General features: G+C 40.3%; 4 protein-coding genes and 4 non-coding genes across 16 annotated transcripts in view; 6 read left to right on the top strand and 2 right to left on the bottom strand.

Annotated features, from left to right (window-relative positions):
- Positions 1-69: 69 nt before the first annotated feature.
- On the bottom strand, positions 70-4,239 carry zbtb3 (zinc finger and BTB domain containing 3). Of its 2 annotated transcripts, none has more exons than XM_031750201.2 (3): positions 4,111-4,239; positions 2,464-3,290; positions 70-2,149 (listed from the first exon to the last, which is right to left on the bottom strand). In XM_031750201.2, exons 1-3 carry the CDS (start codon positions 4,195-4,197, stop codon positions 1,066-1,068), a joined length of 1,998 nt encoding a protein of 665 aa, XP_031606061.1. In that variant the 5' UTR covers positions 4,198-4,239; the 3' UTR covers positions 70-1,065. The 2 variants fall into 2 exon arrangements, with proteins under 2 accessions (XP_031606061.1, XP_039475115.1); XM_039619181.1 differs by having other exon boundaries at positions 70-2,146.
- Positions 4,228-9,356, top strand: trpt1 (tRNA phosphotransferase 1). 5 transcript variants are annotated; one of them, XM_031750312.2, is made up of 8 exons: positions 4,228-4,365; positions 4,844-4,956; positions 5,161-5,242; positions 7,370-7,539; positions 8,392-8,569; positions 8,645-8,701; positions 8,798-8,908; positions 9,007-9,356. In XM_031750312.2, exons 2-8 carry the CDS (start codon positions 4,885-4,887, stop codon positions 9,027-9,029), a joined length of 693 nt encoding a protein of 230 aa, XP_031606172.1. In that variant the 5' UTR covers positions 4,228-4,365; positions 4,844-4,884; the 3' UTR covers positions 9,030-9,356. The 5 variants fall into 5 exon arrangements, with proteins under 5 accessions (XP_031606172.1, XP_039475150.1, XP_039475158.1 ...); XM_039619216.1 differs by lacking the exon at positions 4,228-4,365 and adding an exon at positions 4,414-4,545; XM_039619224.1 differs by lacking the exon at positions 4,228-4,365 and having other exon boundaries at positions 5,161-5,236.
- A 225-nt stretch (positions 9,357-9,581) lies between these two features.
- fermt3b (fermitin family member 3b) lies at positions 9,582-27,255 on the bottom strand. 3 transcript variants are annotated; one of them, XM_031750013.2, is made up of 15 exons: positions 27,129-27,255; positions 24,273-24,397; positions 20,365-20,598; positions 18,213-18,329; positions 17,877-18,045; positions 16,034-16,136; positions 15,847-15,954; positions 15,515-15,649; positions 14,927-14,973; positions 14,646-14,770; positions 12,394-12,500; positions 12,014-12,232; positions 11,635-11,759; positions 11,052-11,193; positions 9,582-10,376 (listed from the first exon to the last, which is right to left on the bottom strand). In XM_031750013.2, the coding sequence occupies exons 2-15, from the start codon at positions 24,394-24,396 to the stop codon at positions 10,197-10,199; spliced, it is 1,935 nt and encodes a 644-aa protein (XP_031605873.2). In that variant the 5' UTR covers position 24,397; positions 27,129-27,255; the 3' UTR covers positions 9,582-10,196. The 3 variants fall into 3 exon arrangements, with proteins under 3 accessions (XP_031605873.2, XP_031605947.1, XP_039475124.1); XM_031750087.2 differs by lacking the exon at positions 27,129-27,255 and adding an exon at positions 25,645-25,839; XM_039619190.1 differs by lacking the exons at positions 24,273-24,397; positions 27,129-27,255 and adding an exon at positions 21,233-21,251.
- Positions 18,446-18,517, top strand: trnaw-cca. The gene has a single exon. It is a non-coding gene; the product is annotated as a tRNA-Trp (tRNA).
- On the top strand, positions 19,368-19,439 carry trnaw-cca. Its single transcript has one exon. It is a non-coding gene; the product is annotated as a tRNA-Trp (tRNA).
- Positions 21,767-21,838, top strand: trnaw-cca. The gene has a single exon. It is a non-coding gene; the product is annotated as a tRNA-Trp (tRNA).
- On the top strand, positions 22,455-22,526 carry trnaw-cca. Its single transcript has one exon. It is a non-coding gene; the product is annotated as a tRNA-Trp (tRNA).
- Positions 26,343-27,929, top strand: part of macrod1 (mono-ADP ribosylhydrolase 1) — a 144,384-nt gene continuing 142,797 nt past the window's right edge. The window contains exon 1 of one of the 2 annotated variants that reach the window (XM_039619206.1): positions 26,343-27,287. In XM_039619206.1, the coding sequence (XP_039475140.1) occupies positions 26,867-27,287 (421 nt within the window). In that variant the 5' untranslated portion in view covers positions 26,343-26,866. The remainder of the gene's footprint in view (positions 27,288-27,929) is intronic. The other variant, XM_039619200.1, reaches the window with a different exon arrangement.

The raw sequence follows: 27,929 nt of genomic DNA, 5'->3' as shown, positions 1-27,929 counted from the left end.
AGGGGGCCAAACGGTACATCTTTCGTCATCTTACAATGCTGTGATTGCAGCCATTCCCCAACTCTCTGTGAACGGTACTCGTGGCCATTGATCAGTGGTCTTTGATCAGTGGTTGTTGATCAATGGTCAGGACAATTTGCATATTAATGATCAAGGAACTGACCTCACAACCCATTGTTCATTCAGTGAGCTTGTTCTGTTATTGTGCAATGTACAATGTACTGTTTATAAGGTTGGCGAAACCTGCAGTCAGCTGAGACTGAAGAAGATATTGGGTGAGTGACAAAATGATTCTCCCATTGAAAATGCTACATCCAGATGAACAGAACCAACCTTCTGGGGCAAAACAGGTTATACGTCTAGGATTACCTGAAATAAAAGTTCATAAATTGAGGAAATAATTAGCTAGACAGAGATTGATTGGATGATTAGAGATTGGAAAATATGTGCAGCAGGCTAATTTCTGGTCCCAAAAATGTGTTTGTCTGCGTACATCTTTCCATTCAGGGTGAAAAATACAGAACAGGCAGTGGCTGCAGTTGACAACTTTTTACAGTTTTAACACTCTGCTTTACTTCAGCTCTTTTGTATGTTATATATGCTGTATGTATGCTGACGGATCAACAACAGCACAGTGGCTCACAGACCAGTTGCACCACATACTTTGTACATTGCCTCCATATGACAACGGAGCTCTCTGCAGGTATACGGGCAACCCCCAAACTGCCAGCGGACAGCAAACACGCTCTCTTTGTTGGACCACAAACTCAGCTTTAGAGTGATTAAGGACAAAGAGAGATGGAAACATACTGATAAATGAAACGTGTGGTGAGCAGATGGAAGGAGTACTTTAAGGAGCTGATGAATTAAAAAAATCAGAGAAGAGGACAGACAAAAGATAGTGAATCAGGAAATGCAGAGGATTAGTAAGGAGGAAGTGAAGGCAGCTATGAAGAGAATAAAGAGAGGAAAGGTGGTTGGTCCAGATTACATACCAAACAGTATGGAGTCTTTGAGAAAATGTACATACTGTACATTTTGTTGTGGAAGCGAAAGGTGTCTGTGTTAGCTAAGAGGTGGAGGAGGTGGAGGAGGTGGTGGTGGTGGCTGCGCTGGCAGAGAGGACTCTGTGTCTGCTTTGCTGCGTTTGGCTGGCAGCGTGTGGTCATGCGCTTTGCGAATGTGTCGGTACAGATCGCCCGATTGTGTGTAGCTTCGGTAGCAGTAGCGACACTCATACGGCCGCTCCCGTGTGTGCACGATGGCGTGGCGTCTCAGGGTGTAGGTGCACGAGAAAGTTTTTCCACAGACACCACACGTTGGTACGTCCTCTACGAAGTTTCCTACAGAGTCCTGGAGCTCCTGGAAGTATGCAACAGGGTCAGAGTGCTGCTGAGATGTGGATGGAGGAATGAGGGATCCAGTGAAGGAGGAAGCATCCTGGGAGGAAGGTCCAGCCCCAGAGGAGGAGGAGGAGGGAGAGAGGGGGAAGGAGTAATCATTTGTTTGGGAGGTCAATTGTAAGAAGCCCTGTGGGTGAGAAGAGAGAAACTGAGGGCTGTTCAGATCTTCTTCCTGGATGTCATCTTCAAAGTCATCATCAACTTCCATCACGGGTTCTCTCTCTCTGCTTTCCTCTTTCTCCTCCTCCAGCTCTTCATCTGATATAACAATGGCCTCCACTTTGACTTTCACATTCTCTCCATCACTGCCTCTCCTATCTGTCCCCATTAGAGGGTGATTTTTAGTATTAAATGAAGCTCCAGTGCCCCCCTCAGGTCCTTTAAGCATTTGTCTCTGAGGAGGAGGAGCAGCAGCGAGGGATTCTGAGTTCTGGGTTTGGAGCGATACGGCACTCTGAATTCGGATCTGTGGAGGCGCACGCAGGGACAGCGTCTTTGGTGCGCTTAATTGTAAACGTGAAGTCAGAGCTGATGCTTGGATCAACATAACCATCTGCTGTCTTTTGCCTAATGTACTTCTGTCATCAGTCACTGAGGGTTCCCCTAAAGAGCCATTGCGTGGGAATTGCGGTTCATCAGGATGTGCACTGGATTCTGACTGGTGAACAGCAACCAGTGAGCGACCAGCAGCCTGGCTCACTGGGACCAGAGAAGAAGAGGACGAGGAGGAAGGCTGCTGGTTACTGCTGAAAAATAAAAAGGAAGATACAAAGCCTTTTAATAACAAGAAATAAGAATGTTCAATTTCTTATGGTTTAATCTAAATAATGATCATAAGTCCTCTCAGTGAAGGCTGTATTGAAATCAGATTTGACTTTACTTCTCCTGTTTTTTTATATATATGTGTGTGTATATCCTTACACCCTTAAAAACATCTGATTATGAAACTGAATTAAAGACAACACTAAATAATTATAGTACAGAATTAAGTAATGTACGCTGCAATTGAAATGTTCTTGTTTTTCCTTATTTTCTGTCTGTAAGTCAACAATTTATCTACCTGCATGTCTCAGTGGTGCTACAAGGACTACAGAGTGCGGTGCCTTCTCCCTGATGCACAGCCCCCATCCTGATGTGACCTCCAGGAGCAGGGGCAGACTGGCCTGTGATGAAGCCTTGCACCAGCTCTCCACCTGGGGGCAGAGGAGGGCCATCCATGCCTGGCTGGGTGGTATCGGCGAGATCGGGGCTCAAAGGAGTCTGAACTCGTGCCTCTGATGACCCCCCACCAGTCCTTTGTTCAGACTTCACAGTCTCCACATGGCTCCTCTCTGCCACCATGGATGCTGATAACAGTGGTGCAGCTATGGTGACTGGATTTGAGTGATCTGATGCCATGGCCACCATGGGCTCTGCTCCACGGTCACCCTCATCCTCCCTCCGTGTCTCTATTTCCTTCCTCGAACCAGCACTCTCTTCAGAGCGTGTGCTGTCTGCCTCAGCCAGAGGCCCTCGTCTCTGCAGCCGTCTCTTGCAAACTCTTACCACCTCATTCATGTGTAGAAAGCTTGCAGCTGCCAATACGTCCTCCACTGGAGGTGACTCTTCAAGCTGCAGCACTCCTTCATAGACAAAGTCCAAGAGCAAGCCAAATGCAGCTGATGTGACAATGTCACTGTCGAGTGTGACAGAGCAGCTGGTGCTGTTTCCTCCTGGAGAATCTGAGTAGAACATATGGAAGAAAGGCGAGCAGGAGGCCAAAACAGCCCGGTGAGCCAGGAAACGGGATGAGCCCACCAGGACGGTGCAGTCACAGAGGAAGCCCCGCTGGCGCTGAGACCGCAGGGCGGACAGCAGCTGCTGGGAATGCTGAGGAAACTCCATCACCTGAGCAAAAGAGACAGGGAGAGATGTGTTTCACCCCTACAAGTGAAAGCTTCTGTATGAAACTATTTCAAATCACAATACAGTAAAGCAAAGCACAATTATACAAAAAGAGATTCTGTACTTGTGCGATAACCGTAGGTAAATATTGTGCACTAGAAAATGTTTAAAATGTCCTCAAAGCTGGAAACACATTATAGTTATCACAGTGTGTAATAAAGGATTTATTACATGTCTGCTTTATAGGGAGACAACAAGTTACCAATGCACAAAAAAGCACAATAACCTAAATAAGTTAATTAACTTATTTTCTCTGAGTGACTAGGGTGAAACAGTAACAGTGTGATATTTTAAATGTACTCTTTAGATAAATTAATGTTAATGCTTAGATAAACATCTAATGATATTTTATAAGACTACCTGTAGAGAAATCATAGGGGGGCACTACAGCTAAATACAACACAAACATTTCCTAATTACTTACACTTACTAACAAAATATATTATATGCTTTCTGACACTGTTCCATATAAACGATAACTGTAGAATAATTACATGTCTCATCTAATTTTGCACCAAGATACATTACTTTTCCAGACACTGGATAATGCCGAGGTCAGAATTGCTAGAGCAAGATTTATACAGTTATATACGGTTATGCAGTTTTTTTTCTTTTTTAAAATATCATTATACCAGTAAATAAATGGCTACGTCTATAAATAAAAAGAGAGAAGCTATTTTTAAAATTGGAAATTGATTATTTGGGGCAAAAAGTTAAAGTGGCTATCACCATATATCGAGAGAGAGAGAGATAAAAGACTCACGGCAAACTCTTCGTGTTTCCGTCTTTCAGCGCTGTTTAATGGCAGGTAAGACTTTAAACAGCCGTCCAGCTTTAACGTCGCTAACATTAGGTTTCCATGGTGACCTGCTCGAATTCTTCGGTCCGCTGGCAGATCTCTTCATCCACGAGCTCAATCTGTAACATGGGACGCGTCACACAAACAGGAGAAGAAGAAGCACGACTGAAAGCGTACACTTTTCAGAAATCCCCCCCTGCTGCCCAGCGAGAAAATCAGGTAACCCCAGCTCAACGATGCTAGCATTAGTTAGCCAAGTTAGCTCAGCTTCTGTGTTCAGTTCCAGCACCAGGAGTATCCGGACAGTCTCTACTTTAGAGCCCGCTTTTTACCTGATAGGTTCTTATTTACCACGGACGGAAACTATCGTTTCTATTCTTGAGTGCGTCATTGTTTTTGGTGAGTGTCCTGAACATTCTCTTACCTGCAGCCACTCAGACAACAGCTGTCTGTCTGAGTGATGTTTTCCTCCAGGACAAAAAAAAGAAAAAAAAAAGAAAAAGAAAAAAAAAAACAGCTTTTCCTCTGTGGTGCCGAATTACCGGAGCACTGCCCTCACAGTGCCACCTGCAAGCGGAGAACGGGAACACACCGGAAGCGAGAGAAAACAAAACGCTGCGCGCAATGCACTGACAACAAATATTATCCTATGCAACGTTTCGCAGAATTAAAACCAGTGAAATTTATCATACAACAGCTGCAAAACGAGGTCTGAAAAGCTGAGCTGCCTGTGCGTTCATGGACAGTGCCAAAGGAGGGGGAGGAAGAGGCAAAAGAGGAAGAGGAAGGAGAGGACACCGTGGTGGAGAGGTGAGAAATTATGAAATTAGTTGACCCATTAAATTGGGATAATTTCCCGTCTTCTTAATACCTCATAGTATTAGCTGTATGACAGGCAGTATGAGGGTTTTGGCATGGTAAAGTCTAGGTCCTATATTTAAACCACAGCTAAAATTAGAACTGAATTTCAGTGTGTGTGTATGTTACTGAAAGTGATGCCTTTTCCACTACCAGGACAGAGATGTCTGCCTCTCTAAATCCATGTCTTATGCACTTCGCCATGGAGCCAGCCAGATGGGTCTGCAAATGGGTACAGGTGAACTACTTACAGTCAGATCTAGGTAACACAGATAATGCAGGGTAGACTGGTAGGGATGTAAATTTAGCAGGGACTCTAAAGGAGTTTTCATTTGAAAATGTAGCAAATTTTCATAATATTACCTGCTGTTACACACAACAGACTCTTACTACATGAAGTTTTGGTAGGAAGTTTACAAACACTTACAATGAGCATCAAAACCTCACACTTACACCTCCAAAAAATACCTCGTGATTGTGGTCAGTTAGCTCAGTCTTTGTCTCATTTAAGCATAAAGCTTTTCTCCAAAAGTCATTTGGCTTGTCCATGTGGGCAGTAAAATCATACTATAACCATTCTGCAGTTCAAAGAAATCATTAAAAGCCCTAAATTACCACTATTAAAGGCCAAGACAAGTGATGTGTACTGAAAACATAAAGGACCCTGATACACAGAGACAACCTGCATGTAATTAATGTCACCATTATAAAGGACATTTAAGAACGTAGCCTGTACATATGTTTACCTAACAGCAAAATTAAGATGGGCAGTTTTTAAAAAAAAATTAAAAAAAATAAAACACAATATAAACATTTTTACTGCGTACCCAATATGAACTTTAAAGAAAATGATATCATTCACCCAGGTATCTGTAGTATAATACTTTCTTCACAAAGTCTCCTGCTGGATATGCATACCAATATTATCTGAGATCTGAGGGGGATTTCTGTAAACCAACATAAATTTGGCTTCCTTAACAATAAGAAGAAGCAGCTTTAAACAAGACAATTTGGAGCTCTGACTCAGAGCAGGGTCAGCTGGTACAGTATTATACATTGAGCTACAGCCATTGCTTAGTTCCAGTAGCTTAGTGTATAAGGACATAGTGTATCTGTTAATCAGAAGTTAGGTGGTTTGATCCCTGGTTGCTCCCAGTGTGTATCTTGCTGAGGCACATTCATACACTGATGCATCAGAGTATGAATGTGTGTGAATGTTAGACAGAAAAGCACTTACACTGAAGTTGTGCCTGAAATCTGCTGGTCCACTCGTCGAGTTTCAGGGTTGTTGCTCCTTTTACTGCTGGGATCACTTTGGACATTCTGCATCTCCTCCAGTGTTTGTTGGTACTTCTGTTTTCTTGTGTTCCTTCTTTCTGATATTGCTGTCCGCTGGGATTGCCACATCTATCACAGCTGCGGTGATCTGCTCCTTGTCAGCCACCACTATGTCTGTTTGGTTGGCCAGCAGCTGCTTGTCTGTCTGGAACTTGAAGTCCCACAGGGCCTTAGCCCTGCCATTTTCAAGCACCTTCAGCAGTGTTTGCCATGAGGACTTGGGGATTTCTAATCCATATGTGGAACAGATGTTCCTGTATACTATCCCAGCCACTTGGTTATGTCTCTTGGTGTACCATCTTACCTTTTTCTACTATGTGCTGGAGTGTCTCTGGAGCACCTTTGCACAGTCTTCAACTTTGGTCTTTATCAGCTGTGCTAGATTCCTGCCTCTATGGAGCTTGTTGTGTAGCCCTTTCTTGTGCTCCTAGGATCAGAGCCTCTGTGTTGTCCTTTAGGCATGTAGAAACTGGGAAAGTCTTAGGACGTACAGAGATTAGTACCAACCAACTACAGGAACCTCTGATTATTATCATTCATAAATTTGATTCATTGTGTTTTGTCTACATGTGATGCCGGAATGCATCCTTAGAAAACACCAAAGCTCACTGGTGAAATACCTAGAGTTGTCTTAATCACAGTCACACTGCTGCATGTAAACAAAAAGAAGGGTAAAAACTCCAGTTACACCAAAAAGACTTATGCATTAAATATGAAATAAGTAGTGTGAACAATTTTAAGCAATTAGACAAGTGGGTGGTACATATTTTTGATGTCCATACAACAAATTTCACCTATGAACAGATCCCATTTAATGATGTTGTCATCATTTTGATAGCAGATGCAGACCTTAGATTTATTTTTATTAATTTTAATATTGAACTTCCTTTTGCTGTTTTGGGATTATTTGTAGAGAAAATGCTGCCAAATTGGATCAGTGCCTCAAACAAACAACTTGTTGCTCAGAGGGCTGTAACATCCACAGGGGAAATTTGACCATAGTCATAACAACTCTCTTCACATATAGACGGCTTCCTGTTTGTGGAGGATCTCCTGGCTCACCCGCAGTTCCATTCGTACTCATTGGAAGACGTTGAGAGAGTTGTGGCCACAAATGACAAGCAGCGCTTTAAGCTCTGTACCCACCCAGAGAATGGCCGGCTGCAGATTCGGGCCAATCAGGGTCATTCAGTACAGGTAATGAGAGTTATAAAATGTAAGACATGTCAACACCTGTAAACTCTGAGAAGCTTTTACTTGATTTTGTCAGCACATTGGCTATATTGCATTATCCCCTAGCTAGACGCTGAATTCAGTAAATATTTAATTTGTTTGTTTGTTCTTGCTGATCAGCAAATGATTAAAAAAAATATGATAAAAATGTGATTTATATACTTTTGGGACATAAAACCAAAAAGCAACTCAGAAAATGCAGACTTTGCTTTAGTCAAATACCCAATTTGTGCCTTATATACTGTAGATGTGTATGTGTGGGAGAGTGTTAGTGAGTCAAAGACTATTTTGAAAAAGTTACGTCAATTTCTTTGCATCCTTGTCATGGAAAAAGTCCTACAACATGATAAAACAAACTCCATTTGATCCAAAATAATGTAATAAATCAATGTAAATAGAGTTCCGTTGAGTAGCTGTCTTTAATGTGTGCAGACTGATAATGATTATATGTGTAGTCAGGCCTTCCCAAATGCCCCACTGATGCTGGAAAAATCCTGCACGAGCGTTTGCATTTGATGTTAGGTTTAGGCCCAATAACAATGGGGAATATCTTGGAGGCTATGATGCATATAAATTCATCTTCCTTTTAAATTGTTGACACTGCCATTTGTTGCTGACATTTGTGCTGAGCATGGGATCAGTCAAACTCTCACTGGGCTTGAGTTTAATCATTTCTGTCACTATTTTCCCTGATACTAATCAGTTGCCCACGACTAATTATTAACACAAAGCAATAGTAACCAGAATGCCTTTCTTTACCAGATTTAAGAAGGCTTTGTAAATCTGTGCCAATCCTGGCTGTGCTTCCATGGTCAGGTTGTGGATCTGGAGCTGAAATTGGTCACGGCTGGTTCTCCAGACTGCCCTGCTGAGGCTGTTCATGGCTCCTACCTCAGAAACTGGAGCTCCATCCAGCAGCAGGGCCTGAGCCGCATGAAGAGGACACACATTCATCTAGCACGAGGCTTGGCAGGGGAGGACGGCGTCATCAGTGGTATGCTCGTGTGAGTTTGATGGAGAGAAACTTGTCAGGAGGTTTCTACTACAGGGTTATTTTTTTCCCCACCAGGCATGAGGAAAGATTGTGATCTAGCTGTGTTTATTGATGTCCCCAAAGCACTGGCTGGTAAGATTAAACCACAGTTGCTGCTGTCCAATTATCTACCTTTACTCTATATGTGTAGGAACCAATGCTTTACACTAGTTTTATGTGTCTCTACAGATGGTATCAAGTTCTTCTGGTCTGAGAATGATGTTCTGTTGACTGCAGGTGATGCTGAGGGTAAAATTCAACCTAAATACTTCAGCCGAGCTCTAAGACTGAGACCTTCAAGTAAGAAAAACTCTTACACAAAAGTTTAGATTTTATGCTTACGTTAATTTAGGTTCACTATTTTCTTGTTCACTGAGCTCTCTTTTGCTGTTTTCCAGGGAGCATCCTGCCACTGCAGTAACAGCAGAGAGTGCTGTCCTGTCATTGGTCATTACCGGACTCACCTGACCATGTTAGCATCCGACGGTTGGTTGATGCATATCCCAGTTCCCCTGGCAACACTTGTTTTGCAGCAGCATCGATTTATCAGCAACAGAAGTGTATATTCAGAAATCTCCCTAAATGGAACCTGATTGGTAAACTTTAAACTGTTGATTCATTATTGAAAGTGAACAGGACAGAAGGTTCATCCTTATTTTTATATGACAATTCAACAAACTTATAAATACAAAGGCCTTGTTTTCCCCACTTCATGCTAAATAAAGCATTGCACCAGTGACTACCAGGATATTTTAACTCTTTCTTTAAATAAAGCGTATTGTGCATGTGGTTAGTCACGTGGCTAAGCATGGGAAATGAGAGGATGCAGACATTGAGGTTTAACGGACTGCAGTTTCCAGTAAGATATGGACTGACACGCACAACGTGTGAGGGAAGATAACTTGTTTGAGGCTTCCTGTGTAAGAAATTGCTAAAATATGCCACAGCCATAAGAAGGGAAAACAAGAGATAATGAAAAGTATACAGCTCTATTTATTTTGGTAAATGTTTTATGTGGTGAATATTTTTATTGCCATTTATCTTATATTTCTCAGTCATAATATTACCTGTAACATTAATTTCTAATAAAAAGTCTAAGTAACACTGGGTCTGGAGCTCTGGACATTCAAGGCTTTCAATTCTGAGCAATGCTGATTACATTTTTTGACAGAGTGAGTTCAGAAAAGCAGTTAGACGTTAGAGCTGGCTGATTCAGCTGTTGATTTTACATTTCTTTGAGTTTGATTATGACGCCTGCTGAACCTGGACCAGAAGCCCAGCAGATTGGCTCAGCAGCAGTCCATCCTGTAGGGAGGGGGGAAGTCAGCATGAGGACCGCTGGAGTCTTGAGCATGTCAGAACATATCAAGTTTAACATCCACTGATGTGTGAATGGAAAACTTGGTGTACTTACAAGTTTCTAACACATTTACAGTAAACTGAATATCTTGTTTTTGACAATTTTCTTATCTTTTTGTGGCTGCTTGAGTTAAACATTAAGTCTTTTTCCATGCTGGTTTTCCACTGAGACACAGGAGGTCTGATGGGCTGTCAACCATCCCATTGTCTAGGCTTTTGTGTTTCAGTCTTAGAGAGCTTCGTGGCCACCGGTCAGCTTGTGGAATAGCTCCTCATTGAGCGTTTCGCTCTTCTCCCGACTGCGTGTCGACATGAAAATGTAGCCTCCGATAAACTCATGAACGATTTTGCAATCAGCGGTCACACAGCTGAAGGCAATGTTCACATTCCCTTCAAACTCAATGGCCATCTGGAGGAGATGAAAATGAACACAAAAGAAATGCAGAGCTATTTAGAAAAAGTCTTAATCCAGGGTTGAAAAATATCTTCACTACAAATATACATACACATCCCAAGATGTAAGTCACATTAGGGCAATGGTTCTTAAATCTTTTTTCTGGTTTTGTAAAAGCATATTCATCAATCTCAGTTTCATTTCAGGTTTTTCACCTGGTTGCCCCACAGTTTCAGAACCATTTCCATTAAAAGGTCTGACCAGTAAGAACTATAAATGTCACTTTATTGAAAGACACACTGTCAGCATGTTTTCAGAAGTCTTTAGTGTGCAGCTAAATTCATGCTTGGTTTGTAGGTCGGTCTCTAAACACACGAGCTTCTTTTCATTCATGCTCAGTTATCACAAATACCGTTGTGTAATAAGGCATTGTACATCAATTGTACAAGAGGCAATCTCTTCTTGCAAGCCAAAAGTTCAGGCTTCAGACTACTCAGAGTTCTCCCTTTTAGACAATTTTCTAAAACTCTTGGACAAATATGAGGTCAGGACAGCGAGTAGAAGGTTCAAATCTCTCGTCGGAACTATGAATCATAAAAACCTCTGAGAATGAAAACGTGAAGTTGAAAATGAGCATTCTGGACATTTTTAAATTATCAGACAGAAGCCTGTTCAAGATATGAGTCATACCTGTCTAATATCCCAGTTGACGTTCCACTGCTTCATGTTGTTGTAGCGCCAGGTCTTCACTACATCACCCACACTAAGGTCAATACGGATCAAGCGATTGGGAGCAATGCCGAGTACCTCATCTTTCCGGCTGCCTTTGAACCTGTTGGGGGCGTACATTTTGTTTAGATTCCTCTAAGTTAATTTTTCTTTTTTAGACAAAAGTCAGTCTTGATTCCTCCATATAAAAATGATTAAACTTCTTCTACAGAATTGCGCTTAGTCTGATGACTTTGCACATTGCTGGTGGAAGGGTGTTTAAAATTAATCTTTCTGTCTGCCTAAAAAGTAAAAAAAAATGTTAGGTTAGCTTTATTTTTTTTAGCATTAACTACATTTCTGCAGATCTTGGGCGTGCATTTCCTTCGACTACAGTCTCTGCTTTTATGCTGTTGAAAGATTTATAACGTTCATAACACACAGAAGGAGGATGTTCGAGGTCAAGTGCTTTATAATAACCTTGTTACAGTGAATTTTGGTCTTTGATGTGTTCACTGGCACAGAATCAACTCTCAAAAGCTTTAAATGAAACTTTAAACTTAACCTGACAACAACGTATGAAAGCCCAAAGTCAGGCAGGGCCTGCCAGATCTGCAGGAAGCGCATCAATGCATCTGTCAGGGAGAGCTGAGCCACGTTCTGGTATGCATCCAGGATTCGAGGGGTCAGCTGGAAGAGCAGGCAGAGGGTAAAAGGTGAGATGTAATTATATTTTTGCTGCCATAAGCAGTTGCAGATTTGCACAGTTGCACAAAATTACTGTATTGTTCTTCAGGAAAATGATTAAGGTCATTTAGGTTAGTAATTTGGGCAATTGCTAAATGCCACACAGAATATATGAGATCAAAAATACTGCTTTGTGAAAACACAAGACAATATATCTGCAACATTTATCCTTTTGTGGCCTGTTGCTACATCTGTACCTGTTTGGGTTTGTACTTTTTATGGTAACGTGGTGACACCAGACTGTGAGTATTGATGCTTTCTTCGCTGGCATTTGCACTGCTGGAACTGGAGTTGGTCTTTTGCATCGCCAGGAAAGAGCGGATGCTCTGGATCTCACTTTGGAAACTGCTGTCGGCGAGGGTCTTGCCTTTGGATGCCAACCGGCACCCTGCCATCCACTGAGCATACTGCTGCTCCTGCAGGGTGAATTTCAAAGACAACATAGAAAAAAGAGCATGAGAGACAGGTGTGACTGTGGTCAGAGCTGAGATGATGAACCGGAGATAGAGGCATTGAAAATGAAAGGATGTCACACGTAGAGATGAGAAGAGGTGTGTGGGTGTGCGTGTGGCCTCACGTTTTCACAGCGAAGATAGACCTCGTTCATGCCTTCAGGTGCTGGAATCAGGAGTCTGATAAGGAACTTCTGAGCAGCCACATTAACATCTGGAGCCACCTCACATCCTGTGTAAAGGACCAACAATAAAGTGGTATCATTACATTTGAGGTTTATGGTTAAGCTGTTAAAAAAAAAAAAAAGCGTGTAGGAAAAGAATCATATGATCTCCGCTGATTCACCTTAATTCACTTTTAATTCATAGTACTTATCTAGCTTTAGGTGTTCACTTCTGCAATATATGGAAACTCAGTGTCTGATATGTGATTCCATATGTGTTGGAAGTTTTTGGATTTCTTCACTGACAACAATAACACCAGAAGATCTAAAATTTCACCCCCAGATTCAACATTTTCAGAGAGTCAGTCAACTTCATCGCTTTTCTCTAAATATAATACCTGCACACCTCTTCATGGCAGCTTTTGGTCCACTGTCTCCTATTATTCTGACTATTTACGTTATAATTATTTAGCAAATTGAGTCATTCCTTCCTGTTTCAAAACACAGTCATGCAGTCGTTTTTAAAGAAGCATAATTTTTGCCTATATTTCCTTAGTAACTGCAGACCAATACCAAAGTTACTTTTCTTTGCCAAGATTTTAGAAAAAGTTCTCATCTCCTAAGTTGCTTTCTAGATAAATACTTTTAACATATTTCAGAAATTTAAGTGTGACTGTAGAAGTATGCATAGTATATAATCTGCCCAGTCAAAGGTGTAAAACAAACTTTTATTTCATAATTCTGGTGCTCGCATTATTTTAGTTTTAATTGGCCTCAGTGCATTCTTTTAAAACATTTGAAGCATAACGTAGGACTGCAGGGTTTCTACACTGGTTTTCCTCAACCTTTAGTGTTCAAATAGGGAACAGCTTCAGTTTCTATTAACTGTGGCATCCCTCAGGGATCCATGTTAGGTCCTCTTTTAGTTTCAATATATTTGTTACTCCTTGACTCTAGTGTTCATAAATTTACTATCACTGTTCCGTGATGGCACCTAGTTTTATCTGCCAGTCACACCTGACATTGACCACTCCTTTAAGAACCTCTTCGACTGTTTGAATGATCTGAAATCACAGGTAGCCAAAATATCCTTCAACTTCAAATCATAGCATACCTGAAGGAATTTTGCCTTCAGTTAAGTATTCTGCTCGAGTCTTTACTGATACAAAGAAAAGACATCATGTCACTCCTGCAGTAGATCAGCTGTATGGAAGCTTGTCTCTGCCACATTAAAAAAAAATGTGAATCTTTTTTCTGAACCAGAAGTTGAATTTTTGAGATACCTACCTCACAATATCAACTTAGTTCTGCCTGCTTACAATCAAGCTTCCATACACATGCAATAGCTACCTGTGAATTTTCTAAAAGGTTTTAAAATTGTACTATTTGTTTTTAAAGACCTCCATGGCCATGATATTGTAGCGGGCCAGGGCTGTTCGGGGATTTGTTGTTGACATTTATGTTCTGTCTTACAGTCATGTTTGTTTATGTTGCCATGGTTACGGGTGACGCTCCCTCTGAGAGAGCGCCATTTTTTTTGTGTTGTTTATGTTCTGGTTGCCGTGCTGAGGAGGGAGATAGCGGCAGTGTTCTGGGCCGGGTAAATAAACGGGTGCTCCCAAAGAAACCTTTGTCTCCTCCGTGTCTGAGCTCGCCACATTATATTACAGGTCTTTTTCCTCCAGGTCCTTGAGCTTATCATCCCAATTTCTCTTAATGTCTCTTCTCAGCTAAAAACAGATGACCTGTCATTGCCTTGGTGTCATTGCCTCTAAGTTCTGGAATAGTCTGGCTTCCCACATAAGAACCTGCTCAACAATTGACAATTTTCATTCAGCTCTAAGACCTACCAGACCCATGTTCAGTTGCTTTTAGTCAAGTTTGAAGTCTCTCATGGTTTGGTCAAGCTCACTGTTAATGTTTTCTGCTACTGTTTTATTTAACTTCTTACCATTGTTGCAATTTAGTTGGTTTTTTTTATTCTCATTTTCTGACTTATTTTCCAGTTATTATTTTAATTATATCATCTATTTAGGCAAGTTCTGTGTTTTGTGATTTTGGAGACTTGGATTGCAAATAAGTGTGCCTGGAAATCACTTTGGGTAAACATCTGTTATTTTAAAATGCGTGAAATACTTACCATTCTATTAATAGCATGGTGCACTATATATAGCAGGAAAACATAACATAAAAATACGTAACGGAATCATTACCTTTGAGGTTAATCATTTGAATGGGCTCTCCTATGCTTTCCTCTTTGCTCTTAAAATAAGAAATGGAGGTATCTTGGAACTTGAACCAGTATTGCTTGTACCCCTTCAGAGTCAGCCTTTTGGGTCTGAAATATACATGTAATCACATTAGCTGATTTCACCAGGGATTTTTTTTCTCCAGATTCATAACAAGTTAGAAATAAAGAGGAAGGTTACTAATAAATATTTATTTATTTAAAGAAAAGAAAATAGATTTTAACGAGTTGGAAACCAGATCTCACCTAAATATCTTCAGGTAGTCAGTGAGTTCTGGTGCTGTCATATTTTCCTGGATAAAAGGCAAGTTTTTCAGTTAATATGTTTTAGCAATAAAACTGTTAGTCAATCAATGTTAGTCTGACATAAGACCAAAAATTTAACTCAATGCTTTCTACATCATCAGTGAAATTGGATCCAGGCCTGTGTAACGTAATACTACCATTAATAAAAAAAAAAAAAAAATATCTTAAATCAGGTGTTCTTAAAGCCAATCTGGGGGACAAGGAGGCCCATATAGGAAAAATTCTACCATGAAACACTAATGTGCTGATCTATATTGTTTTTTAACCGTGAGTCAGGTGCATATCACATTTAATAACGTCAGCTGTACTTGTCAGTGTTAGGAAGGTTAAAATTGAAGTGACATGCTCCCTCTGTTTCATTCCGTGATCAAAGTAGTAAAGTGTACAGTAGCACATATCATCACAGGCAGCCACTGGCCTGCAAGCCACACTTTGAGAAGCCTGGACCTAAATTGTTATAAATTTCTGTTCCCTGTTATTAAAATAATTTAATTTTAAAAAGACTCGAGTGAGACTATTATATCTGACCAGCAAATCAGATGCAGAGCTGCCTTCTCCCTCCATCTTGACCTCCAGGGACTGCAAGGCGGAATCCAGATCGTCCATGGCTGGATTGTTGCTCATGATCTGGGGCTCTGACTGAGCCACCTTACTGATGTGATACTGCATGTAAAAGGAGACAGAGAAATGTCCTATTTAATCCAGTTTTATACGACACTGCTTTACTGACGATTGAATAGCCCAGATATCTTTGAGTAGTGGCAGAACATTTGAGTCTCTATATTATCTGACATCCAGCGAAATGTCCACTTCCATTAGAGTGATTCACATATTTCACTGTCAGCAGATGGATTTTCTACCTGCAGAGCTCCAAACAGCATCATCTCCTCCTCGGTGCAGTCGATGTCTTCCAGCAGGATGGCCCAGCGTGCCTGCTCATAGAGCTGGGTCAGACGTACAGCATCATACTGCAGGGTGGAGAGGAAAGAGAAGGATGAGGTTAGAGAGTTGATATACTGGCAAAGAAATATGCACACACACACACACCTTGGGATCCATATCGTAAGTAGAATAGTATTTGAAGCGAAGCCAGAGTTTATCATTCTCTTGGATGCCCTGCTGCAGAAGACAACGGGACGAGTCCAACCACCTGAGAGGGACAGACAAAGAATATATATGTTTATGATTTCATATGTGTTTCATCCATGTTTATCTGTATTCAAAAGCACAAGAAAACACTATTTGACATTATATACAGCCTGAACTAAACAAAGTAAATTGGTAACATGATTGTTTTTAGAAACTGCATCTTATAGCAAATCACAACAGAATAACAAAAAATGTGCAAAACCTTACTTAATTTCACTTAATTTTATAGTAGTGTACAAAAGTCTAGGGCCATTCCTAATTTAATTATACTTTGTTAGCAAAATGACATGTCAGCTGCAATGATGTATTGAAATTGGCGTAAACGTACATAGAAATACAACATATGAGGGAAAAATAGTTTGTACATTTTTACTTCAGACTACTCAAAGTCAGAATTTGGTGTGATCATTTTTATTAATCAGCATAGCCTGAAGTGTCTTAGCCAAGCTTTCTTGTCATTTTTTAAAAGTAGTCTTCAAAAATAATTCCCCAGGATTCTTGAAGGACATTTACAGCTCTTCTTTGGATGTTGGCTCGCTTTTGTTCTATTATCTGTCAAGATGATCACACATTGCTTCAATTATATTAACGTCTAGGCTCTGGGGAATTCAATCCATTACTGATGGCATGCTTTTACTCCAGTGTGTTTAGGATCATTGTCTTAAACACACTGTTGTCAATGAGATGCTTTCCAGATGGTATTGCATAGTGGATCCAAATCTGAATGTACTTTCCAATGCTCATAATTCCATTTTTACAAGATCTCCAACACTGCTGGGTAAAATGCAGCTCCAAACCATGGCACAGCCTCCACCGTGTTTTACAGATGGAGTACAATTTTATAACAGCAATACAATTTTATGCCAATCAACTGTGTTATCTTTCACATTTTTCAAAAATAGAAATAAACAACACCAGTTCATCCCTTGTGTTAGGTGTCTTTTTTATGCTTGTATGACTCATAAGTCAGTGATAAGGGTCTAAACAAAAAGAAAACCAAACAAAACATTCTGGTTGCTAAGGTACAAAGACTGGACTGAAAGTGGGTGAAAAATCATTTAATGTCTAAAGTCTGGCTCCTTGGAAGCAAAATATGAAGAAATGACGTGTGGCTTAAGACTTTTGCACACTACTATATTACTGACTACTTATTATAAAGCTAATGATATAATGTGCTTTATGTAAGCTCACGTATTTGATGTTTTCAAAAAGTATTTATTTGATGTGTAATTATGTAACAATGGCTGAGGCAGCTGAAGTTTAAAGCGGCTTTGAACTTTATAGAGATAAAGCAGGAGACTTTAAAAAAGCTGTGACTGTGCCTAATTTATTACATCAAAGAGTCTAAAAGCCCTTCAAACAGCTCCTATTTTAATCCATTTGTAGGCACTGGCGGTAGTATCTTTATGAACCAGCATGCGCATAAGATAAAATACGTCTGAACTCGAGATCAGAGGAGGCCACTGCTTCAGTAGATACAGCTCTGAGTTCTGGAAACCCCCAGTTTCTTTATCAGGACTGATAAAAAAAAAAGTGGCAAGTGATTACACCGGCCTTCTGTATTGTGGGGTAAGAATAATAACTGAGGCAGCATCCCTGATAGCTAGTTAATAAGAGCACTCAGTTTGCGGGGAACTTGTTTGTTAAACATCCTACATCAGTGTGACATGGACAATGAAACTCTCTATCAGCTCCCCTCTGCGATGTAAACACCTGGTTTGACAGACCTGTGCACACATACCTGCCATTGATGTGAGCCTTGTCCACAACGCTGGCTGGGCGGTACTGCTTGGCTATGACCTCAGGGGCAGGGGGAGGCTGAGTGACTGACAGCATCTTGTAGATGGCCTCCATCTCTGGTGAGTCGGCAAAGTGAGCGGGCATGCCGTTATACAGACAGGGCCGGGATACTGCAAAAGAAGTGGAAATAATAAGGTTGACCTGCATGGTTTTAATTAAAAGGACAGCACACAATGTTTAAAATGTTTTTCAAGCCTTTTACATTACATAGGAAATTATTTAATGTAATTTTTACTAAAGTTATGCCTGCAGTGTAAATAAAATGTGATGCGTGTACCCGAGGAAAGGGGCACCTCGGTCAGGTCGTAGATCTCTGGTGCCAAATTTTTGTCTTTCTTCTTTTTCTTCTCCTCTATGGGTCGAAGGAGGGAGAGTTCCTCAGGGTGACGAATATCTATTGAAAATAAATAAATAATATGTACAGTTACAGTGCTGTAAAGGTGATAAGTTGTTCAGGGGTGTGTTTACTTCTTGTATGAAGCTGACTGTGAAAGCTAAACCCAAAGAATAGACTCTGTGGCACAATGGTGGCGCGTCTGATTCCACATCAGAAGGCTGCGTGTTCAAATCACGTCAGGGTCGTGTCTTTTAATATCTTACCCTCTAACAAAGCTAGATGTTACATTTGTATGCTCACTTAACAGCAATCTGTTAACTGAGGATCTACACTCATAACTGATCTAGGTTCTGCTGGAGCTTTCTTCCTGTTTAAAAGTAATTTTTCCTTCCCACTGTCACCAAGTCCTTGTTCGTTTTGATTCTTGATTTTTAGTGTATTCTCTGTATTATTGTTGGATCTTTACCTTACAATAGGCAGATATCTTCATCTTACTGGAGAACTGTTCACAGGCGAATATAATACCAGAATTAGTACATATAATAGTAAGAAACTGTAAATGTCAGTGCTGTCATTTTGCCGCTGACGTTCCCCCACCTCCAACTTGTCAGTATTGTTGGATTGAAACCTTGCACTGTGAAAGGCCTCTGATTGTGCAGGACATGCGCTGTTGTCCTGATAAGGATTGGCAAGAGATGAGAATCTGTTAAACTGACAACCGTGGTCAAACGGCTGTAACATGACCCTGTGGTGCAATAGCAGTGTGTCTGACTCCTGATCAGATGGTTGTGTCTGAGTCACTTAGGCTCATGGTTCTGGGAACCTCACTCCTATCCTCTAACTAAGAAGACATTAAAACTAGGGCATTTTAATCGATTAAAACCACGGTCTTATTAATATTTGCCTGTGATGTGCCAGACTATGTGTAGTGCAGCAGATAATTAGACATAAAAGGAGATTTTCATAAGTACCAAAAATGGCACATATACTATAAACAAACTTTACATTGCTATGCTACCCCACCCCAAAAGTTTTCCAGTGTTATTACACTGACACTTTGCATTGAGTCTGACCTGAAAAAACAGCCACCTGTGAGACTCTGTGGCGCAACGGTAGCGCGTCTGACTCCAGATCAGAAGGCTGCGTGTTCAAATCACGTCAGGGTCAGTTTGTTTACTGCTTAAATCAGTGAAGTGTAAGAGTGCATACCAAAATTGTAATTTGGTAAAATTCCCTTTTTGTTCAACATTTAGTGCCACTGCAGAGCTGCTTTTATTTATCTCATCTCAGGAAAATGCATTCCTCTTTTCCTAGGTCTGGCCATTTTCCCCTTCCTTATATCAAACATCTGTTGTCTTTATATTACTTTAAAACTAATTTTATTGTCTATTAGATGCCAACTAGGTGCCTTTATATGCAGTGGTGTGCAACTGCAGCAAAGTGGAATTTTTGAGCATACGTACTCCCTACAAATCCTCACATACACCTCTCGATATTGATCCATACAAACAACACATGAAGCAATGTCACAACAAAGGCAGGAAGCAATGTGGGATTTAAAATTAGAAATAAAAAATAAAAGTTTATAATCAAGAGAATGTCCTCAACATGGATGTGTCTTTTCTGCCAGTACAAGTGAGCTCTAGGAGCAAATATAATTAAAAAGGAACTGCTCACTTGATGATACCAAGCCTTATCTTTGAACATGCTAAGTGACATTTCTATAGAGAGATGTCATTATTTCCCCCCTTCCATGCTGCTTTAAAAAACCTTTCCAGTCTGTTGGCCCCTTCTGGGGATTTCTGGTGAGGAATCGAGACCAAGAAGTGCCAAAATTAGAGAAACTGAAAGCACAAAGCAGATGGGGAAGGCCCTCTCTGGCAATAGTTGCAGTCACCCTGCAATGTATTAATGAGACACTTTGACACATTTCACTGATTAAATTATTGTGAACAGCTATATTACAGTGTGAGTACTTAGAATCTGCAACATGACTGAAAAGAAGAGGTAAGAAAAAGAACTTATATGTGTAGATGTTTCTAGCAAACAGAGAACTAGACAAAAGAGAGAAATGAAAGAAAGAAAATCTTACTAAGCATTCTGCAGATGCCCATCACTGTCTGGAAGACGGGATTGGAGAAGCAGACCCGGAGCCTCAGTGTAATGCCGTTGGGCAGACCCAGTCTTAGGGGCTTGTGCTGGGGCATGAAGACCAGCTTGGCATCAGCATGGATGCCATATTTCTCCAGAGTCCAAGCTGTCCGCAGCAGCCACCGCTGCTTCTGCTCCCACCACAGCGCATGATCTGACCAGTCCTGTTTGATCTCTGCAGAAGACAGAAACAAAAGTCAGAGTTAAACTATTAAAGAAACTGAATCTGGTCATTTTTACTTTAAAAATATTCTAATTTACTTATTACTATGACGATCATCGGATATTTTAAATGGCATTTTACCTGAAAAATAATGCATTTTTAATTGACTTTTTGTATGGTTAGTTTTAACAAAAGCCATAAAGTGATTTCTTGTCTTTTACCTGTAAAACTTAAAAGTTTCTACTGACCATTAATCTTTTGTAAATATAAATGAACTGTTTTTCGCTTATATTAGGCAGCCATAGTGCTGTACTTATGGAAATATGTTTCCAATATTGTCTCCATTCCCATTTGAATGTACCAAATATAAGAAAGGAGTCAATACAGTCAGCATGCACAGCATAGCTATTGTAGAACAAAGAAAAGGAAATGTATGAGCTTAAAATTTAGAACTGATGATAGAGCTATTGTATTGGTCTGCAGCTGCTGGTATTACCTGATCTCCCCCACAAAACTTTGGTTTTCACCTATTCGATACCCTGTCTGCCTCCTCATTTCCATTATATTACTAATAAAAAGAATACAGTATTACAACATTATTATTGCTGTTGGCCACTTTACTAGATATGTATGTCACATGTCATACCCTATCTCTCACTCTGCTCTCGTTCCTTTGCCCATACCGCCATTGGCTGCCTCTCTAGTTTCTTTCTTCCCGTTAAAAGAGTTTTTCGTTCCCACTGTTGCCAAGTAGTTGCTCATAGGGGGTCCTGTGATTGTTTGGGTTTCCTTAGTGCTTTCACCTTCACAACTTACAAACCATAGCGTCGCGTTTTTTTTAGTAAAAAAAAATTGTTATTAGCACGTTAAACATTTTACGTGTGTAAAGTATTTTAGGATTCGGGGGAGTTAGCGTAGTTAGTGTATCGTATGGTAGCAACAGTGCTTATGTTTGCCATAGCAGTGTCGCTCAAAGCGTAGAAAAACAATTTAGCTGGCTATTAAAATTTATATATTAATAAACCTTGCGTAAGTTTTTAATGATCAAATGTCACTAATTAAATATTGAAAATTAAACGAATTAATTTGTGATATTTAATTAGCATAATTTCTTTGTTTAAAGCTAACCGCAGCTCACCGCATTTGTGACCTAATAATTAGTTGATGCGCCCATTGTGCAGACTCTGTGGCGCAACGGTAGCGCGTCTGACTCCAGATCAGAAGGTTGCGTGTTCAAATCACGTCAGGGTCATTTCTTTAGTATCTTACCCTCTGAGAAGTCTTGGTGCATGCTCAATCATACGGGTAAAGATGACTCACTTCAGTCTCGAGACTGAAGAAGTCACCAAACGTTTATCCCACTGAAAACGCTACTTTTTGGGATACCCTCTAGAAAGCTCAGTATTACATTTGTATCTAAAAACAGCAATTTATTAAATGAGGATCTATTCTCGTAATTGATCCAGGTTCTGCTGAACGTTTCTTCCTGTTTAAAATAAGCTTTAAATGTTTAAGGTTTAACATTTAAGAGACTGACATGAAAAACTGTTTAGATGTTTCAGAGGGTGAGAGTGAGCAACAATGTTCCTTGGAAATACATCAACATTTTTTCAAGACATTTAAAAATCTCTGAAAGGACATAATAACACTTAACAGAATATCAAAAAGTACTTTATGAGGGACGATTTCATATCTACTACCCACTAGTGCATAAAAATGATGAATATATGCATGAATCATTTTTCAAGAGGGAAAAAGTTTGATGAAAAATTGAGTGAATGACGTTATAACAATAAAAAAAATATCAGTTGTAATTTTCAGACTGACACCTTGCATTGACTGTGACCTGAGAAAATGACCACCTGTGAGACTCTGTGGCGCAATGGTAGCGCGTCTGACTCCAGATCAGAAGGTTGCGTGTTCAAATCACGTCAGGGTCATTTCTTTACTTAATTCTGCTCCTTATACACTGCTCTTATGTGACCACCACCAAACAATGCTAGGCAATAGCCAGACTGTTTTCAGTATGTTCCCACATGCTTCATATTTGTCTGCTAGTTCCTCGTTTTTCCACACGTTATTTACACTAATGTTAAACAAAACTTCAATCTTGATATATACACTGTTGCTCCTTTTAAATATGAAATGCTGGCAAGACTGTGACTACAGTATTTGTAACTGTGTGTTTACCATGTTCCTGAAACACGTCATAGAAAAGTGCAGCCTCTTTATTAACTGGAATATGTTCACTACAGAGTTAAATCAGCAGGATCTTTTGGATCTTGGATTGTGAGAGATGCAGCACAACATAGTTACCCACTCTGCATTGATCCTGATGTGATTTGAACATTTTCCTTATTGCTCTTCCTTATTTTCTCTTGTCAGACGTTCACATACACTCAGTGACAGCTTGGATCTTTTTTCATACATTGGAAAAGTGGTGACACATCTGAATAACGCATCTGGGAAGGTCCTTGGAATCTACAGTTGTTCAGAAATGGCACCAAGGACCTTCCCAACTTGTGTAAATCTACTATTCTACTTCTTAGATCGCCACACTTCTTTGGAATTTCCCATTGTTCTGAACATTGGTCAGTCCAATGATTCCAATCAATTTACTGTTTGTCCAGTGCAGGGTTCGTCTGGGCTGGAGTCTGTCTCTGCTGTCAAAGGGCTGTGTAGTCTTTTGCAGGGCTAACACAGCGAGATGTTCACACTTAAGGCTGATTTAGAATCACTAATTAACCAAGCGTGCATATCTCTGAGAACAGATATGCATAAAAGATCATGTCAGGTACGCAACACAGGCTGTGAGCACAAAAAACAAACAAAAAACAGTTACCTGCTGTTCAAACTGTCTTTTTGCAAATGGCAACCAATAAGAAGAAAATTGACTTAAGGTAAGAGACAAAGAAGTTATGGATTTTAAACATTTCTTAGATGGTGGATAGATGTAAGGGTGGCATCAAGGCCCAGTAGAAAATGCATAAGAAATATTTTGAATAACAGAAATCTAGAGCTAGTAATGAGCGTAACAGATCAAATACAACCTTAAATAAAAAAGACTGAAATATATTGTATGAATACAGCAGAGCACACTACACTAGCAATGCTTTATAACAAAGTTACAAAACATGTTTAAATAATGCGTGACTGATGTTGATTGAATGCATGCATAGACCTGGTCGCTATTAACAAGTGATCAATTTGCCCAAGCTTTATTTATAGCTTTGTTTCCTCACTTCTTCAATGTTTGCTACTAGGTCATTTACATTCATCCTCTCTGAAACTAAAACAGCCTCATGTGATTGAGCTGTTTTGGTTAGATCTTACTGGTGTCTGCATGATCCGTCCAACCTAATTGGTCTCACATTGACAAACTACTCGATGAAACATATGTTTAGACTGATGTTGTGTTTCTTGCTGAAAGCAGTGGCGGAAGAAGTGAACAAACTAAAATTGAAAACATGTAGCAGGTGACAAAAGAAAAAAATTATAAGCGCAGTTCAGAGGACTTGTGACACACTGTGTGCTGAATAATTCATTCAGTTTCCTTGCCTTAACTATGCATTTGTAATTTTGTTAACTGTACATGAACTCTTGTGTGAATATGTAAATTACGACACTAATTTTAGTCTGAAGTGTGACTGAGAGGAAGACAAAGAGAGGAAGACAGAGCTACCCACGTGTCTTTTCTACCAACTTGAGGATAACCCCTCCGATGTGAAGGTCGGAGGCCACGCTGATGGTGACGGGTGGGGCATCGAGCCCCAGGTCCTCCACCGTGACTGACAGGTCCCACGCCGCCATACTGGGAAAAAAGAGAGCGTGGGATAGTGAGAAAGAAATGCAGGAGACAAGCCTGACAGAGCACAGTGACAGATAAACAGACAAACACGGAGAGAGTAAACAGCTTTATCAACCTCCTCCATCTTTTATGTGATGGATTATGGGTGACAAATGCCTTGTGTTTCTGTTTATTTGTCCTTGTTGTTACATATGTGACAACAATGACAAAGACAATGGAAGAAGACGTGTAATTAACTTTCCTTTGTCTCTTTGCCACATTGATCAAACTGTGAAAAATCAGCTCCATGAGACTGACATGAAAAACTGTTCAGATGTTTCAGAGGGAGTGTTAGGGTGAGAGTGAGCAACGATGCTCGTTTGAAATACATCTAAGTCTTTGCAAGACATTTAAAACTCTCTAAAAGGAGATAATCACATGCAAGAATATTACAAAGTACTTTATGAGGGATAATTTCATATCTGAATTATGAATTATGAATATATGCATTAATCATTTTTCAAGAGGGTAAAAGTGTGATGAAAAGTTGAGTGAGTTATTTTATAACAATAAAAAAATGTAATTTAAAAATGAAATCCGATAGCTTTGGTAATATAACACCTCCTTCTGCTTTTCAGGGCATTTAAAATATTGACTGAGACAAAGGGAGGATATTTGACCTGCCAATCACTCTTCAGCCTATCAGAGAAAATCAACTGTAACCCACATAATACTGTGCAACATGACACAGGCACACACGTATAATGGATGGGATGTCCACTTTGATGAGCACTTCCTGTTTCTGACTTAAACTATCACCATGGATGCACACTTCCGCTTTCTGACCCGCCCAAAGTGAGAAGTTCACCCCCTGTTAAGACAGTGTCCTCCTGCATATGTATGAAAAGTAGAAGCCCATCTTGAAGATGTCGCATTTATGGACTGAAATGTGTCTGAACTTTGAATTAAGATCAGATAAACACAAGACAATGCATAAATAAAAGTTTCACACCCCCTGCACTTCTACTTAGGCCTACACTTTCCATATCTACATGAGTCTAATCATAATTTTCCATCTGTGTGACCACTTCATCATTTTACATTTCATTTCATGAAGTAATGAAAGTAAATACATGACCTCAGATGTGTGTTTAATAGAGAAGCTTCGTAAACATGCGCATACACACACACACACACACACACACGCCCTGTCCTAAACTTGCTCTCTGTCCTCATGCTGTCACACACACACACACTTTAAAGGACAATACCGTCAGTTTCCCGGGTCCAAGGTTTTGAAAAATGGAAACTGGGGACCCCGTGTGCCTCTGTCAAGATCTCTGAAGAAGTTTCCCAGGTTTTCTGTGAGAAGGTTTAGCAGTTTTGTCTCTCTTGGGTTGTGGTCTCTGCTACTTGTGTCACCGCTGGTTGTTCCTTTTTTTTTCTTTGTCAGTTTCCGACAGGCGGAAATGTGAAAAGGCTCAAACATTTTTCACTGACAGACTGTGGGAGTGACACATATATGGCAATTTGGGTGTGCATAAATATGTTATTTTTGTGTGTTGAGTAATCAGCAAAAATGTAACTTAAGGGTGTGAGTTATGAGTTCTATACTTTAGTAGCAGCTCTTTCACCTTTTATTGACATATCAGACACAAACCAAAACCTATTTCATTTTTATGCTCAACTACTAATAAAAATTGGCGCATTTAAAACCAAAATTCGTTGTTTCCTGTCTAACATTCATAAAGATAATAAGGAGTTCATTGTTTTTAATATGGGGAAGATACCTTTATACAATGATAGGCTTGCTGTAACTACAGACTGTTTTTTGTTTTTTTGAATCCGCTAGAGGGAGACCAAATACGGACATATTCTTCTGTACGAGCGTACAGTATTAATGGTGCTTTCAGGGCTAGATGGCTTTTGGAGAATCGGCGAAAGTGTCGATTTTAAGTCAAGTTTATTGCGTAGGGTTGATGCTTTAATTTGTGTTGTTCTGCTACCGCATCCAAAACGACTACTTTCTGGAAACTTCTTGTTAAGATACATATTCGTATTAACTATTTTGTGGGCTGTAGCCGGCCAGCGTGTTCTTATCATGTAACGTCAATGTTTCCGACAGTCATGAAGGCGGCGCGCTCTTGTGGTTGACGGTTTCGACTCTGCCACTCGGGTCGGGGTTTTCGCTGGGTGGGAACTTGTAAATAGAAACACCCTCAGCTGTGTCGCCTACTTATTTCACATGTCACAGCATATCTTGTTTAGTGACACCACTGAAAACCACATTACAACTCACATTTTTACAGGTACTTATTTGGCGGCAATTAGCAGGCTCCCCTCATAAATGGTACGGTCCCATCTTAACTTCCCAAACAAAAATGGCACATGAGTGTTGGTGAGGTGTGTTGATAACGAAAACGAAACAACGACGTGTGGCCGACACTGCAAACTGGAAAGCCGTAGCAGCACGACCCGTTAGTTTCCTCAGACATGGCACTGCAAACATTAGCTCGAGTTTCCCGTATCGGGGCTCTCCCGTACTACACCGGCGGCCCTCTGTCCCGTGTCAGTGTTGACACTCAGAGTGTCGGTGTCAAGTTCAAACATATTTTAACTCCTGGAAGCCCCCAGCTGGGAAGGAGGCCAGCAACAAGTGCTCCCCGCAGCCATATTAACGCTGTCCGCCGAACTGACAAGTTCTCAACGACAACACCACTTTGTCGGTCCAGCCGAGGCACCCATTCCTTCTTACCCCAGGTGAACAGAGGCTGGCTGGGCAAGTTTGCCCTCGGTACCGCCTTTGGAGTGAGCACAGCCGTGCTGGTCCAGTCTCTCCACACCGGAGCTTTCACCGGCATGGCCCTCAAAATTAACCTCGACTCTGATAAGGAAGACTGGAAGGAAACCAAGGGTGAGAGAGTTCAGTGACAGAGGCGAAGATTTTAATTTAAGTTGACAACACGTAACTTGCAAGGCCTTTGGAGCGTGTGTGCGGTCACGTGACCACCAGAACCTGTCCAGCTGTTGTCACAGGGATCAGCAGTACCGATAAAGCAATTAGTGGTAACAGATCAGAGCTGAAAGTTTCAAAGTACACATGTATTTCATACACATTATACTGTATATAAAAAAATCGAATTAATAAATTAAAATAAATATGTAAAACACACCAATATTTTTTAATTAACTAGTAAATTAAATAATAAATGCTTAAAAATACAGTAACGTTAAAAAATTATAAATTACGGAATGAAACTGACTTACTGCTGCCTGAAGTTGTAAGCTTGTGAAAAATTTCATGCACTATTTAGTTTCCTTTATAACGTTGTGGTCAGAAGTTTACATACACTCATCATGGGCATGAATGTCATGGTATACAGTTTTTCCTGGATGGAATGATTGTACAGCATACATCTTTAATTACAAAAAAAAAACAAGAAAAGGATGCACAAATTTGAAATGATTTTTGGTTCTCTCTACACAGGTTGAAAAGTATGCATACAGGCTAAAATAGACACATACAGCCCCACTGATATTTGGTTAAATGTCTGTT

This window comes from Oreochromis aureus, linkage group 2, assembly GCF_013358895.1.
Source record: "Oreochromis aureus strain Israel breed Guangdong linkage group 2, ZZ_aureus, whole genome shotgun sequence".
NCBI classification, from domain to species: Eukaryota; Metazoa; Chordata; class Actinopteri; order Cichliformes; family Cichlidae; genus Oreochromis; species Oreochromis aureus.
This window is presented reverse-complemented; position numbering and strand designations above follow the sequence as displayed.

Bases quoted from the DNA above. Each gene is read 5' to 3' on its own strand.
- zbtb3 (XM_031750201.2), bottom strand. From the start codon at position 4,197: ATGTTAGCGACGTTAAAGCTGGACGGCTGTTTAAAGTCTTACCTGCCA. The intron at 3,291-4,110 runs GTGAGTCTTTTA...TCTTTTGCTCAG, and splicing joins GGAAACACGAAGAGTTTGCC to GTGATGGAGTTTCCTCAGCA. The intron at 2,150-2,463 runs GTAGATAAATTG...TTTATTTTTCAG, and splicing joins AGCACCACTGAGACATGCAG to CAGTAACCAGCAGCCTTCCT.
- trpt1 (XM_031750312.2), top strand. From the start codon at position 4,885: ATGGACAGTGCCAAAGGAGGGGGAGGAAGAGGCAAAAGAGGAAGAGGA. The intron at 7,540-8,391 runs GTAATGAGAGTT...TTCCATGGTCAG, and splicing joins ATCAGGGTCATTCAGTACAG to GTTGTGGATCTGGAGCTGAA. The intron at 8,570-8,644 runs GTATGCTCGTGT...TTTCCCCACCAG, and splicing joins GGAGGACGGCGTCATCAGTG to GCATGAGGAAAGATTGTGAT.
- fermt3b (XM_031750013.2), bottom strand. From the start codon at position 24,396: ATGGCGGCGTGGGACCTGTCAGTCACGGTGGAGGACCTGGGGCTCGAT. The intron at 18,330-20,364 runs GTAAGATTTTCT...TATTTTCAATAG, and splicing joins GGGCATCTGCAGAATGCTTA to ATATTCGTCACCCTGAGGAA. The intron at 12,501-14,645 runs GTAATGATTCCG...TCCTTTACACAG, and splicing joins TCAAATGATTAACCTCAAAG to GATGTGAGGTGGCTCCAGAT.